General features: G+C 41.6%; 1 protein-coding gene and 1 long non-coding RNA gene across 4 annotated transcripts in view; one reads left to right on the top strand and one right to left on the bottom strand.

Moving 5' to 3' along the window:
• LOC139434510 (uncharacterized) overlaps positions 1-15077 on the top strand; it is a 385392-nt gene that overhangs the window by 19834 nt on the left and 350481 nt on the right. The gene's annotated exons all lie outside the window — the stretch shown is intronic.
• pnpla6 (patatin-like phospholipase domain containing 6) overlaps positions 1-15077 on the bottom strand; it is a 32313-nt gene that overhangs the window by 9863 nt on the left and 7373 nt on the right. For all 3 annotated transcript variants that reach the window (XM_034111917.1, XM_034111981.1, XM_034111836.1), the window contains exons 7-30: positions 14926-15017; positions 14670-14810; positions 13995-14154; positions 12805-12885; positions 12251-12379; positions 11991-12071; positions 11439-11574; positions 11233-11307; positions 10240-10340; positions 8153-8332; positions 6974-7051; positions 6189-6394; positions 5651-5782; positions 5421-5544; positions 4712-4825; positions 4561-4636; positions 4312-4461; positions 4068-4131; positions 3769-3937; positions 3444-3626; positions 3069-3187; positions 2714-2870; positions 953-1069; positions 723-792 (exon numbers count right to left, since the gene is read on the bottom strand). In XM_034111917.1, the coding sequence (XP_033967808.1) occupies positions 723-792; positions 953-1069; positions 2714-2870; positions 3069-3187; positions 3444-3626; positions 3769-3937; positions 4068-4131; positions 4312-4461; positions 4561-4636; positions 4712-4825; positions 5421-5544; positions 5651-5782; positions 6189-6394; positions 6974-7051; positions 8153-8332; positions 10240-10340; positions 11233-11307; positions 11439-11574; positions 11991-12071; positions 12251-12379; positions 12805-12885; positions 13995-14154; positions 14670-14810; positions 14926-15017 (2935 nt within the window). The remainder of the gene's footprint in view (positions 1-722; positions 793-952; positions 1070-2713; positions 2871-3068; positions 3188-3443; positions 3627-3768; positions 3938-4067; positions 4132-4311; positions 4462-4560; positions 4637-4711; positions 4826-5420; positions 5545-5650; positions 5783-6188; positions 6395-6973; positions 7052-8152; positions 8333-10239; positions 10341-11232; positions 11308-11438; positions 11575-11990; positions 12072-12250; positions 12380-12804; positions 12886-13994; positions 14155-14669; positions 14811-14925; positions 15018-15077) is intronic.

Raw genomic sequence — 15077 nt, forward strand, 5'->3', positions numbered from 1 at the left:
AGCCGGTGAGGAAACTATTGCGGCCCGTCCACATGGCGGCGTGCGTTGAAGCTTCAACGCCTCTGCCCATTCACTTTGAATGGTTTGACGTCACGCTTTGCCGAACTGCATTGTGGGAGCGTCACAAACGCATAAGGAATCCTAGTAACTATTTAGCAGCAGTTTTATAATGCAACAACTTCAATTTAGTTCGAAGTACACCCGCCTTAAACCATAAATCAGAGAGCATGCAGTCACTCGAGATGAAGCATATTACACACATTTTCGCCTACAATATTTAGAGACTTATTGTATAAATATATGAAATGCAAAAGGGCTAGTGTCACTAACATTTGAGTGCAATAGCATAGCATTACATTCACTTAGAAAATAACTTTAGCTAGGTTGCCATTTCACTCTTGACTGTCTGCTGCCAGCATTATTCAATGCTTAATTATTTTTGATACAAGAATTGATGACAATGCCAATTTCAGAAATTAGTTTTCGGTCATAGAGAGCAGTATTATTGATTGAGTTTTGTTAAATTAAATTAATAACATCCTTTCTTGTGTTTATGTGTATGTGCTGGCATTTATGCATGCTGGTCTAAAGCTATCAAATAGTGTACGAACTAACACACAGATGTAATGTCCTGAGCTTATCTAAATCTTAAAAAAACACTCAGCCAATGGCGATAGTGATCTGATAAAGCGGCCACTGCAGTCAGCTCAGCTCTCACTTACCATCCTGGTGGACACGCATGGCTGAGGCCGTGATGTCAGTGGTGACGTTGAAGTATGGCAGCCACAGGTCCTGGGGGCACAGAAAGTATTACAGTGTCCTAAAGGTACCTTTTTCCAGTGACTGCTTCATAAACATAAACCTCTCAGGGTCTGGCAGACCTTACTGCAGCAAAACATTTTAACATTTTTGAACTCCAAACTTGAGAATGACTTTTTAGGAGATTCCTCACCTCAGCTTGTTTGTCCAGGAACACTTTATAGATGCTGGTGTTGAAGGCAGCCCCAGAGAACATGGAAGTGATGGGATAGGTCAGGTCCAGCACCGTTTTAAATACAGAGTTCATGGCCTGTACAGTCAAATTGGACACAAGTTTACTGTTAATATTTTTGAAATAAAAGAAAGCTTCGAGATGGGTCTGTAATTTGAGAAGTGTCCATATTTTATTTATTTTTTAACAGGGGTGCCACAACCGCTTGTTTGAAATAAACTGGCACAGAACCGGACTCTAGGCTGCTATTTATAATTGTATGGACATAAGATCCAATAGTGTCCCATATCTCTTTAAAAAGTCGAGGAGGGACTGGGTCTGTGGGACAAGATGAGGGTTTTAATTTAGCAACAATGTCACTAAGAGATGACAACGACACAGATCCAAACTGCTGGAAGACAGCAGTGCATGTGATGTCAATGGAGGGGTCAAAAGAGGGTGGTGAGATACTGGCTCTAATAGTGGAGATCTTGTCTATAAAATAGCAGAGGAATTTTTCACACACCTCAGTTGAAGCATCAATACAAGTGGATAAAGGAGAGTTTAACATAGCATCAATGGTTTTAAAAAGAACACAAGGTTTGTTTAAATGACTAGAAATAATATCTGAAAAGTAACTCATCTTTTCAGCTTTTACAGTGCTCTTTCTCCAACTCTCTTTCAAAATGTCATGAGTTACATGAAGCTTGTCCTTCTTCCACCTGCGCTCAGCCTGCCGGCACGAGTGACGTCATTGAGCCAGGGTTCAGATTTAGCTCTGGGGTGCATGAGTTTCAGGGGAGCAACAATGTCAAGAGCTCCAGTGCAGGAAGAGAGAAAGGCTGAGGTTAATAGCTCAGTGTCCATGGAGTCAGAGGACATAGTATCAGACTGGGCTAAGTTTACAAATGCAGGGGAGAAACTAGCAGCAGTGGAGGGTTTCATCATACGACCGTGACGGACAGCAGCGCATGATTTAAGACTATGACAGGGCAGAATAAAATCAAATAGCACAGGCAGGTGATCCGATAAAGCTGCCTCACACAAATTGACATTTGAAATGAGCAGACCATGGGATAAGACTAGGTCTAATGTGTGCCCATGCTCTTGCGTAGGGCCAGAGACATTGTATGAAGTTAAAAGCATCTAGAACATCAAGAAAGTCTTTAGCTAGTGGTTTAGAGATACAACAGACATGCACATTAAAATCCCCGACAATTAAAAACGCTGTCATAGTTTGTCACGATACCGGCCAATAGTTCAGAGAACTCCTTTATAAAGTGTTTGTTGTACTTGGGCGGTCGGTAGACCACCGCACAGAGTACAGGATTAATCCGTCCCAGCTCAAACAGGCTCAGTTCAAAGGAGGAGAATGAGATAGACTCTAAAAGGAATGTAGAGAAGCAGCTACATTTCAACACATATACTGTATCCACTAAGATTAATACATGAAGACTTGTGACTCGGACTTGACTTGGACACTCCTTGGGTGACTCGGACTTGGAATCGACTCCGACTCTCCCTAGGTGACTCGGACTTGGACTCGAAAAGTGGGGACTCGAGAGTGACTTGGACTGGTGAATTGGTGACTTGACTACAACACTGTTTTAAGCATTTCCCTTTCAATATTTTGCAATCCACCGAATTAAAGGCTGCTCATTAACTAACCTTTTTCATTTACAAGTCAAATGTGCTAGTCTAAGACAGAAATGATTGAAACATTTATATAAATTCCAGCTGTACCTTGGACCACTCTCTGGCTCTCTGCTTGGTTCTGACGGCACTCCTCTCCTCAGCGTACAGTGCACCAATGAATGAGCCGATTGAGGTGCCACCCACTATGTCAATAGGAATCCCTGCTTCCTCCATAGCTTTGATCACACCCACATGAGAGCAGCCTCTGCATGAGTAAACACAAACTGTCAGGTACACTAGATAACTGTTTATGTTGTTAGTTGGTAAAATGACATGAGATGTTCCCTTGATATAAAAAAGTATAGTATAACATTTTTACATTACAAAATCCTTATCCGCATTAACCTACATTTTTCATATCACAAAACACAAAGGCTTTTTAAAGTCTGTAGACGTGACTCACCGGGCTCCACCTCCTCCCAGCACCAAGGCGATGCTGTTTCCGGTCAGAACTCGGGCCAGCCTAGAGAAATCACTGTGCCTGTCTGCCGTTTTCTCAAACACCTTTTCATATACATCCCTCTGCACAAACATAGAATATACACATGAAAATCACATCAAAGCTGTAACTCTAAACTAAAATGTTAAGAAAATAATGTTCTTGCCCATTTCTCAGGTTGAAGCTCAATAGATTTACCAGATATTTTTTATAAATGCACTCTACAATTTTGAAAGGACCTGATTCTGAAAGCGTACAATTATACAATATATGTACGTGGCAAATTAAAGAATAACTTTTTTTTTAAAGCTAGGAAAGAGAGTTAACTTTTCTGCTTACTATTTTGCTGGGGCTGCGTCTGGAGAAGACCCTGCGGGGACACTTGAGGTGCAGATGTCCAGAGCACCAGCTGCGCATGTTGAGCCACTCGACCGTCCTGGAGGGGCCTGGCCCGTCCTCTCTGTGCAGAAGGACCAGCTGCTTCAGAGCACGAACCGCTGTGTTCTCCAGCATCTGCTCCAACTGGAGGACGGAGACAAGAGGACGGAGACAACATTTGAAAATAGACAAAGAGAGTACATGTATTATTATTTGTATTTGTAAGTCTTATTGGTTAATATAATGTCCCCCCTTTCTCCTTCTTATTTCCTAGGACCAAGCATACCTTTCCCAGAGCAGGTTCCTGGTCCCCCAGGCCGACGATGAGGATGCAGTCAGCCTGGCGGATGCAGCGCTGAGTCCATGGAGTCATGCTGCTGTCGGTCTGGTACAGGACAATCCGATTGATGTCCTCCTGCTGGGCCAGCCAGCCGGAGAGACGGTACTCATGGACACTGACGGATAAAGGAGAAAAGCAGGAATAAAGTGATGGAAAAGTGTCTCTGCTGGCACGGTTTTATAATTAATCGCTGCCATGCGATTTATGCCTTAGAACTGAGAGGCTTTTATAATAGTTAGACTGACCTGTCCAAAGCAGAGGCACCCAGTCGCTCTCTTATAATTTCGCTGGTTAATAGAAGAGTTGGGCCTGCAAGTGTCAAAGTGAGAAAGACAAACAACAGAGGTGGTGCAAAAATATATTACTAGAGAAACAGTGAAGAACATAAAACTAATATTAGTAAATGATGAATACTTTTGTTATAACCAAACAATACCAGACTCAAGATAAAAAGGGTGTAGTGGACAAATGAAAACTGTGTGGGCCTACCGATGGCACTGAGGGCATGGCTGAGCTCCAGGTTGAATGCATTAATGGGCACATCATCACACACAGGCAGGACAGCCACCGTGGAGAGGTTGCTGGCAGGGTTGGTGACATCAGCACTGGCTGTCATCGTGGGCAGACTCAGGGCTGAGCCTGGAAGAAAGAAAGACAGAAAGTATGTTAATGGGGTATAATGTATGTTAAAGAACGTCTGTTTGTATGCACATAAAATGCTACTAGTCATCATCTCACCTGAGAATGGCCCGCGACCATGCTGCAGGTTCCCCAGAATCTTCTGTCCTAACAAGTGGATCAGCCTCGTGACCACCTAAACACACGACAAGCATCAGAACCAGTTCAGCCGCACACACAACCACAACCAGATCTAGGAGAAGTCACTGACCTGTGGATATCGTCTTTTGATGTTGTTGAGCGTTCCCTCTGGAAGTTTGACCAGCTCTGTGTCTCTCACAGCGTGGACGGTGGTCGCTCTCGGCTGTCTGGTCAAGGCCTCCACCTAAAGCATTACACTAGATCGTGAGATGTTTCAGAACCAATAAAACAGAATTATACTACAGAGGTCTTTGAGCTTAAGGCTAGTTGGATTTAAGAATGTTTTGTCTTTTTAATGCCACTGGGGACGAAAATCCTACTTCAAACTGCTTATCTTTTTAAGACATGACAGTTGAATACCTATTAAGGCCATATTTTCAGATTGCTTAATTGAAAGCCCTTTAAAAATTTGTAATGGTCCGTGGGAACCCAGTTGTAAGAAGTTGAATATAAAGACAAATAACCAATCAACCTACATCAATGATTGGAATTGTTATATTTTTATATAAATATATTTCAAAATATGAAATATACAGTGTCTGTTTTAACTACCAATCTAGTAAAGAAATAATTTGTATTTAAACTGTCCGGATGTGGTTACATCTAATCAGACAACATAGCAATCAACATGAAACAAAAATACCCAATATCAGCTTATCAACACATTAAACGGATAGCTATTTTTACCTTTTCAATCTGCTTTTAGCTCAATATTTGATTTTGCTGAGATTTATTTGACATGCAGGCAGAATTCTCTGACTGAGGAGAGAAAGACTCACCACTCCGATGAGGTCTCCTCTGCCGTATTCCCCAACAAGTTCCTTCTTGCCGTTGGACTTGCGGATTACTGAACGCAGACGACCATTCAGAACAATGTAGGTGCAGTCTGACTGGTCATCCTGTCTGTATATGTGAAGAGAAGAAACACAGATATTACGGAAGACAATACATGGAAATGAATACACTGACCGAGATCAATTTGCACAGGAAAGGTCAATATTTGCTAAACCTGTAGAGAGCTCTGCCAGCCTCCACAGCCATCCAGTCAATAGCAAAGTCCATCTGCCTGACGAACGGGGACATGCGGATAGCCACGGTGTGAGCGGCACTCAGCACCACACTGGGCTGCTCCCTCATGATCCTGCAGGGGGCAGCACACAGGCACAGACATGAGCCATACTGGCTGTCCAGTATCAATACTGATTGGAAGCAGATGATTTATAGCTGAAATTGTAATGGTTTCAATTAATTATGAAGGAAATTAAATTAAACTACTGACGTTTTCTAAGTAGACCTCAATGTACCTGGGTCACAGACTGTAAAAGGGAGCAATTACATTGTTTGCCCTGCATACAATTTTAGTAATGATGGTCAGTATAATTTTTTGTTGGTGAGTTAGTTGTTATGTTGTTGTATTTACATGAAACATAATATGTCCCAGGACGCAATCCAGATATTGGATTCCCAAAAACATTTTGTACAGAAAGCTTCAATTAAAAATTGAGGGTTTTTTCCTTGTTCGTGAATTTTGAAAGAGATTGACTCACTCGTAGAAATCTGACTTTGAGATCTTGACATAAGTACACTCTCTGATGGCTTTGATGGTGAAGATGAGGGGCTCTCCAGTGAGCACAGCGAGCTGGCCCACCATCTCCCCCGGGTGGGTCACAAACAGGCAGACGGCCTCCTGCTTGTCAATCATTCGCTGGTAGACATGCAGACAACCTGACAGGACAAAGTGGAGACTTGCATCCTAAAAGAGAGAAGAAGAAAAAAGAAAGAAGGGAGGAAAATGATTTGCCTTGACTACATACATCTGAAATTGTATTTGATTAGCGTTTGTTTCCACTTCTACTATACTTTACAAGGCAAAGTGCAGCAAATACATATTAAATCCAGAATCTGATGTTAGTAATATAGAAAAAGTAAATAAAATATAGACACACAGGTAGCAAAAAGAGTAATACATTTAATTTGTATAGCCTATTACATGTAAGTTAAACATTTTTAAATAAAGTGTAACTTCTTAAACTAGTTAAATATAGACAAAAAAAATGAAAAAAAACTGGATTATTTGTAGAAATTGGATTTTCCACACTGTTTGTAAAGACATTCAAAATGCAGAGTAGATTATTTGACCTTTTTTACATATTATGCAGGTTCTATGACAAGGATTTTTAGGGCTTAAATAATCAGCTTAACGTTTTTTTTACAGTTTCCAAAGCTGCCTAATTTAAGACCCCTTGTATTCCTTTATGTCATTGCTTCTGTAGTTGAAGTTTATTATGAGTCTACAAAAAGAGTCCAGTAATTCTTGTGTTAAGTAGGCTACCTGGTCTCCCTGTCTGGCCAAGACGGCTCCAGCTTTTGCTTGGTGCAGAGTCACTTTCCCATTTAACAAAGATGGGTCCTAGATTTTAGAAGAAAGAAAAAACAACGGTCAATCAAGCAGCATTTGATTAAATGTCTTCATTCTACTTACATGGAGCATAAGCTGCAGACAAATCTGCAACATGTACTTAAAGGTAGGGTATGTAAGTTTGAGAAACCGGCTCGAGATACACTTTTTGTTATATTCCATGGAATGCTCTTAACATCCCGATAGCAATGAATATCTGAAGTGCTTTGACAAAAAATCCATAAAAACCGTCATCTGTGGAAGCCGTAGTACTGTAAAAAGCACGACCAATCATCTTACCCGACCCGGCTAAAGTAACTGGTTGGCCTACCTGCCTGTCAGCCTTCCATCTGTGCACAAACTTATGTCGTGCCCTCATTGGTCATGTGCGCGTTCGTGTGTTGGAGGAGGGGCTCTGTAAGGAAGTGGCAGATTTTCTCCGGTCGTGTATTTTCAAATCTAGCGATCTCGAGCCGGTTTCTCAAACTTACATACCCTAACTTTAAGGCATCATGCTTTGGTCTCATTACACATACACTAATGTTTTGAAATATTAGGTGTAGAAATAACCGCCAAGAGGCACACAGAGAGGGTTTACCGCTTGTTTCATTAAATGTGTATTAACAACTTCCTACCAGACACCATCTAAAACCTGCTGGATTTTGTTACTTCATTTTTCCCCCTTACATATATTACCAAACACATGTCTCTGTGGCATGACACTGCAGCCTTCCCCCCCCACCCATCTATACTCCAGGCCTAGCTCCTGTATAGTGGGCCTACTGTCTGACCACTTTTCCCCATTATAATCTGTCAGCAGATGGTGCTGAGTGATTAGTGACAATGTGTTCATTCATGCAAAAAATAACAATGTAATCAGCCTACTGTTATTTCTTAATCCAGGAAAGTGGGTCCTACAGTATACTGTATATGATGAAATAAATGTATATATACAAGTTGTTTAAAAAAGCTTAAAACCGGCATTTGACAACATTTTATGTTGCCTTACTGTTTTTACATTTTCTGTAGTGGATTTGGCATTTTATTTAAGTGCCATTTAATACCAATATATAATAAAGACACAATATAAATAAGCAAAATAATAAAACAAACCTCAATGTTCATGAGTTTGAGGATCTCTTTCTGAGCATCCTCAAACAAAGCAGCATTGGATCGACTGGATACAGGTGTAAAAATATTGTCCACTCCCGACTCTTCCTCTGGACACAGATAGATCCCTGAGGGAACCTCGTCTACGGTCACCTTCCTCTCCCGCTGGTCCTGGGATGTAGACTGCAATGGTTCACAAACATGAAACATTTTCAATATAAACTATGACTTCTTTTTAGATTGGGAGAGCTTCCCCTGCAAAAAAGTATGAATTATCTATGAGTAATAGCCTAATGATGAGATGATTAACTAAGTATTACAACCTATTAAGTGTTGGATAATATCACATACTATGTCGCTGTGTTTTTAACGTACTTTAATGTTTAATCCACGTTTATATTTTTAAAACTTGTATGTTTTGAACAATACAAAAAAGGTATGATTGCACTATGAGAACGTTTCTAGTAAAAACTTGTTAATATTTAAATAAACTGGATAAGATTGTTGTTATTCATGCCGTGCGGAAGTCTTTGTTCTGCAACAGAGGCGCGGGAAGGTATTTTGAGTGGGGGTGCTGAGGTGCTGGACTCCAGTGAACACTATTACGGGCACTATAGAGCACGCACAAAAGCAATCCCCACACGCAAACACACAGTACACCCGCGACTGTTACAATGAAGGCTCGATAATCAGCTCATGGCATATAGGCAGGGGTAAAGTGCTATTTTTTACGAGTGGGGAGCGGACCTCACCTCCTCTAGGGAGGTCCGGGGGGATACTCCCCCGGGAAGATTTTTGTTAAATATTGAAGTTAAAAGCATCAATCTGGTGCACTTGAAGAGCAACATTAAGAGATCTATGGATACATCTCTCAACACCCAGATGAAACACAACTGTAAGCAGATGTCCTGCCGTCCTCTCGAGTGTCATGATGAGGTTCACGTAAAACACAGTTAATGTATTATATTATTGAGGTAGAATTGTCCGGTGCTACAGAAAAAACATTTGGGGCAGGCCAAAATATTATTTTACCAACAATGTGGAATTTATTGGCTACATATTACACAGATTATGCACAGCGGGAGCAGCAATAACCGTCAAATAATAATTCAGACAGGGGAGCTCCGCACCCCTTGCCTGCCGCTAGGGGGTGCTGCAGTGCCCTCAGCACCCCCCTTCCCACGCCCATAGCTTCTGCTGTAGTTACTAGTTAGGGTTGCAAAGGGGCGAAACATTTCCGGGAAGTTTCCGGAAAGTTTCCATTGTAAGTTAAGCTGGGGAATTTTGGAAATATTCGATGCAAAATTAAACAAAAAACATGACATTTCAACAGATTTTTTTTTTTTAAATGTTTTTTTTTTTTAAAGTAGAACAGAACAAGTTTTAATTATTTTATTGAACAATTATTTGTTTCATTGAAGAACGAAAACCGGAATGTTGAGTTAAATATTACTCATCCCCCCAACCCCACTCATTAAAAAGTGAACAAAAATGCACCCCCCATCCAAAGATCCCCACAAAGTCCCATTCAAAATGTTAAATGAAAAGAGCCCCTCTCCCTCCAAAAAGTCCCATTAAACTTCCTTCAAGCAATCCTCTGCATTTTTGCTAAAGCCTTTCAGTCAACAGGCTCTTCCTGGGCCTCATCAACATCACACTCTGAGTCTTCCTCTGCAGTGTCACTGTCCAGCCTTGTTGAGGATGGCTCTGTGTCAGGCTCAAAGAGCCTTAGGTTTGCCCGAATGCCAACCAGTTTTTCCACTCTCACATTTGTGAGCCTGTTGCGAACCTTTGTGTGGTCTCAATAGCCATGCAGTAAGCAGTGTGCTATATGGCATGGATATTCAAGTGTACTTGAATGGCATCTGTTTGTTTTAGTCAAGATTATGCAAAAATATACTTTCCCCAACTATGTTTCCCTGTGAAGAGCCAACCTTCAATTTTGAAAATTCCCAATTAATTCCCATGGAAAGTTTCCATCTTTGAAAATTCCCGTAATTTTGCAACCCTAGCTGTAGTTACCAAATGTTATGTCACAAGATAAATTAACCTTATCTTCTTTGTTTCTCAAGAGTCTGCAGTGTACTGACCCGAGTAAACGTAGGAGGAGTGTTGCCATCCTCTGCAGAGACAGAGATCCGTCCCCTTTCGTACGCCATGTCAAAGTCCGATCTCAGGCCTGTCTGTAGAACTGCACAGACAAAGACATTGAGATATTCAGTATTAATTCAACAATCAGCTTTTGTTGTTAGGGGGAAAAATATTACTTCACTTCGGCAGGTTATAATGTTTAAACCCTATGGTTTAATCAGATCAAATTATGGAGCAATTTTCTGAAGATCATATTCAGATTATTTCAAATATGTTTTGCTAAAGCACAATGGCTGAGAAGTGTTTGTTAAAACTTCAAGTTCATTGCTCATGCAGGCACCAACAGTTTGTAAAGTAAGAAGACTCAAACACTTTTTTTCTTTCTTTTGCATTTTTTAAATCTAATTTTTATAAATTGTTTTTATTTGATAATGGACCTGTCTGCCTTTGTCTTCATCAATGAGTGAACAAATTAGTGAAAAAAGGTGAGACTGTGAGATTTTCCCTCAGTTTCACTTCACTGCTGGTTCTCATTCAACATCTGTGTTGTCATGCCATACATTTCTCTGAGTTAACATGCCGTTACCTGCAGAGGGTAAAGATAAGTCCTTCTTATTGCACTGTGCTTCATTTGAAAAAGAGAGATACAGCGGGATAAAAAAACAAGCAAACGAAATGGGGGTAAAAGCTTGACTAAAAATGATTTCAATATGACAGGCGTCAACATGCCCAGAAACTAAGTATTGTACGTGTTGTTTATTGTGGATTGGTATGACATGAGAAGAGCTGAGGGGTTGGTATTAGGACACGGGAGTCGACCCTTTTGTGGTGCCGTTGTCAACAAATCTTCTTTCTACTCTGATCTCTTCCCCTCAGGCATCTCAGCAATGTTTCTACGCAAGTGCCTTCTCAAAATAGCACATCGTACAGCTGAAACTGAAGAACATTAAGAAAAAATGATCTCTCTGTGAACAGGGGCAGAAGTCCCTCACCGGCAATGTCCACAGGCATGGAGATGGTTCTGCTGAGAGTTGGCACTGTTGCTCCGTCCTTCCCTTGTTCCCCTCCTGTAGGTACATATAGAAAATCACTGGTAAGGAATTTGAAGAGAAACTAAACCCAAAACGGTGGCAGAAATAGAGAGTTAAGATTTTATTTCACACAGATAATCATTTCCTATCTGTCTTTTTCTCCCTACCTGTAGCTTCACCCTTAACGGCAGCTTCTCGATGCTCCTCTGTCACAGTTAGGCTGCCGAAGCGCTTACCATGCCGGATGGGACTGGTGCGAGTTGGATGGGGAGATGGAGGTGGAAGACGTGAAGGCTGCATTTCCTACAGGACCATTGCAAATGATATGTGTATGATGTGAGATGGGGGAGAGGTGAAACAGAGACAAAGCATTAGCTTATTGCAACTCAATTTGTAATAAAAACAGCATGTGTGCTGAGTTTATAGCGCTGAATTCCTGAAAAATGCCAAACCACATCACCAGCAGATGTTTCAATGGGAATGTATGGTGTGTGTGTGTGTGTGTGTGTGTGTGTGTGTGTGGTGTGTGTGTGTGTGTGTGTGTGTGTGTGTGTGTGTGTGTGTGTGTGGTGTGTGTGTGTGTGTGTGTGTGTGGTGTGTGTGTGTGTGTGTGTGTGTGTGTGTGTGTGTGTGTGTGTGTGTGTGTGTGTGTGTGTGTGTGTGTGTGTGTGTGTGTGTGTGTTGTGTGTGTGTGTGTGTGTGTGTGTGTGTTAACTCACATGGCTGAAGAGCTCATTGGTGAGCCCCAGATAGTTGTGCAGGGCTAGGACTGTTACTCTTTGGAGACGAACCATGATAATCTAAACAAATAAAACAGGAAGTGAGTCGTTTTTTCACATTAATGCGAACTGACACAACATTATAAAACCACTTCAGTTTAATGACTGCGTACATTTCTACTGAACGATACAGGAACACTAGAGCGAGAAAGATAGAGGGAGAAAGAGGAACCAACAGAATTAAACACACAACAACCCACCTGTACTACCCGCACCAGGCTCTCAGGGTACTTCTCGAATATAGCAAGGAAGGCCTCTACGGGTAAACGGAGAACAGTGGAAACCTCTGCAGCCCGTGCTGAAACAGTTCTGTAAGGCTTCTGGTGGCCCTGGACACAAAGATCCCACATAGTACTTCAGAACATTTTCATATTTTAATAAGTTCTTATGTGAGAGATTGCTTATTCTAGACCATTCTTGAAGTAATAATGTTGTTGTTCCTTTGTGACAATGTTTTATTAAGATATCAATCATAACATATCACACGTCAGTATACAAACACACAAAAACAATCTATTTCAAACATTTTAATGATAATCCTAGAGATTAAAGATAACTATTTCATTTTAAATGTACACTATATAACAACTACAATGTATGTGATAAATGTACAAGCCAGGTGTATGTTAGTGAAGGACATGAGTGAGTCAGCAGGTGATTGTGACTCAATGAGAAGGAAGTTGGTGGGTGGGGTCCAACAATAAAAGCCACATGTATGTGTCATTTGAGTGTGTAGCAAGTCGGTGTGACATACTGTGATGACATCCAGGATGCTAAGGAGGCTGTGGACACTGTCTCCCGGATAGACCTCCTTCACCACGCTTTCTTTGCCATCCTAAAAGGACAAAAAACAAGCAACTTGTGTTCATAAGCTTTTCTAAGAAATCGAGGAGGTACAGACAGTTAAACAGATATAGACATAAAAGCTCGGACTGAGGCTGCGGCCACACGAGGACGAAAACGGTCGTTTGCGTTACTGTTTAGTGTCATATAGACCGTTCGGCCACACGAGGACGACCGAATACGGCACTAAACGACTGAGGAAACGATAACGGGTCCCAAGGTGGATTGAACGGCATACGCAACGCTCTGGGGGGTCCAACGGCTCCGTGTGTACGCCCTATACGATCATTTTCTGATAATGATGAGGCAATAGCCCCGCCTCTCCCCACCTCTGCTGCTCACTCCCGCGTCAAAGTAAACTGCACCCTGAATTCAGATTATTTATCTTTCTCTCGATATGGACCTAAACACGAGTGAAGTCTAATCTGACAGGACGGAGACACGCAGCTCTGCTCACCTGCAGCTCCTCCCGCTGCAGCAAAACACACACTTCAAGTCAGATCATCACCCTTAGCTATTTTAATTGCCTCTCAAACTCCCTAAACTAGTTATAAATATGTTTATTTTTACTGTCGGCCGGGTCACTCATTACTGGATCAGCTGCTGCATGAAACAGACACTGACGCTGTCTGAAGAGAGGGAGGAAAAAGAGAGGCTCCGTGTATTTTATTATTATAATATATAGAGTCGTTATTCATTTGTTTTAAAGCTCAATAAATAACAAAGAAGACCTTTGATCGGCACTTTTATAATTTTGTCCGGAAGATTTAAACTTTAATAGACGTTGACTGGCGAAAAACTCTGCCCGGTTCCCTCGGCCCCCACCACGGAGAATAAACAGAAGGGCAACCATGACAACCTTCTTCTTCTTCGCTGCTTTTGTGGAGGAAGTTACAGCGCCACGTAGAGGCTCCTGCATATGTACTGCAGCTTCTCCAGCGGTTGGAGCTAAACGGAGCGGTCTCGTGTGGACAGACACTATCCGGATAACTATTGCGTGTGGACGGAAGCTTTTTTGCGATTGCGTTAATCCTATGCGTTTAGCCGTTTTCGTCCTCGTGTGGCCGCAGCCTGAGTCAATGAACAATCAGCAAGGCATACCGCTCCAGTAAGGCACAATTCTAGTTTTCCATCCTGAACCACGTAGATGCTGCTGTCAGGCTGTCCCGGCCTGAAGACGTACTCCCCTTGTTGGTACTGCACAAACACCATGTGTTTACACAGCTCCAGGAAGAGGGGCTTCTCAAAGTGACCCAGCACACTGCAATGAAGACAGGGAGGTCATGTGTGAACTAATCAGTAATGATTGTATGTTTCAAATGCTTTTTCTTCATTATGTGTAGCTATGAGGGATGTTTAATGAACACAGTTTGCTAGGTAACTGCAGCTTAAAGGCATGTCTCGTGCCTCACAGGAGTTCAATCAAGTAATTCAACTCTGTAGTGGACAGACATGTTTTAGCAAGTGAAGGATTGTGCGGTGTCAAGCATTACTGTCAGAAGAAAACCTAGAAGAGTATTAACATGATTCTAGTTTTACAGATTTTCTTTGTACAATTGATTTTGAAATTAGCATCATTTAGAGAAATAAAATGTTTTTGAAAAAATTACATTTTAAGAAAAAAGGTGTATTTGTGTTTTTGTTTTGAATGAATAAATGTGACCATTTGGCATGTGAATCATATAATATCACTTTTTCAAGTATTAAAAATAAGTTGAAGATGAACTCCCCTAAAAATAAAACAATCATAGACATGATAAAAGGAGATAAACCTACCGGACATTTTTGAGCATGTACAGCACCTCAGAGGGGAGGTGTGAGTTGGCCACATCAAACTCAGTGAGGTCCGCCTCCAGCACTGAGGGAGGGGGCTCCTTGGCCTGCAGGATTGGCACCTCCTTCTTGAAGCGCAGGATCCTGCACAGCAGAAGGACAGTGTGATATGAGGAGGGGATGGGAAAGTGTGTGAACTTCTTACAGTGAACTTTCAGTAGAAGTGTTTCTGTTGTTAAGAGAAAGCTTTCTTATTTACTTTTTGGCAATGTTGAGCATCTTCTGCTTCTTCTTTAGGCGCGGCCGAGAGGAAGAGGATGTACCCACCAGGGAAGAGGTAGACTGTGAGACCTGTTGAGAGACATGTTGGTTATAAAAATAGCCCTTATATATTGCCAAAAGCAGCCTGTG

Source organism: Pseudochaenichthys georgianus, chromosome 1 (genome assembly GCF_902827115.2).
Source record: "Pseudochaenichthys georgianus chromosome 1, fPseGeo1.2, whole genome shotgun sequence".
In the NCBI taxonomy this organism is placed as follows: Eukaryota; Metazoa; Chordata; class Actinopteri; order Perciformes; family Channichthyidae; genus Pseudochaenichthys; species Pseudochaenichthys georgianus.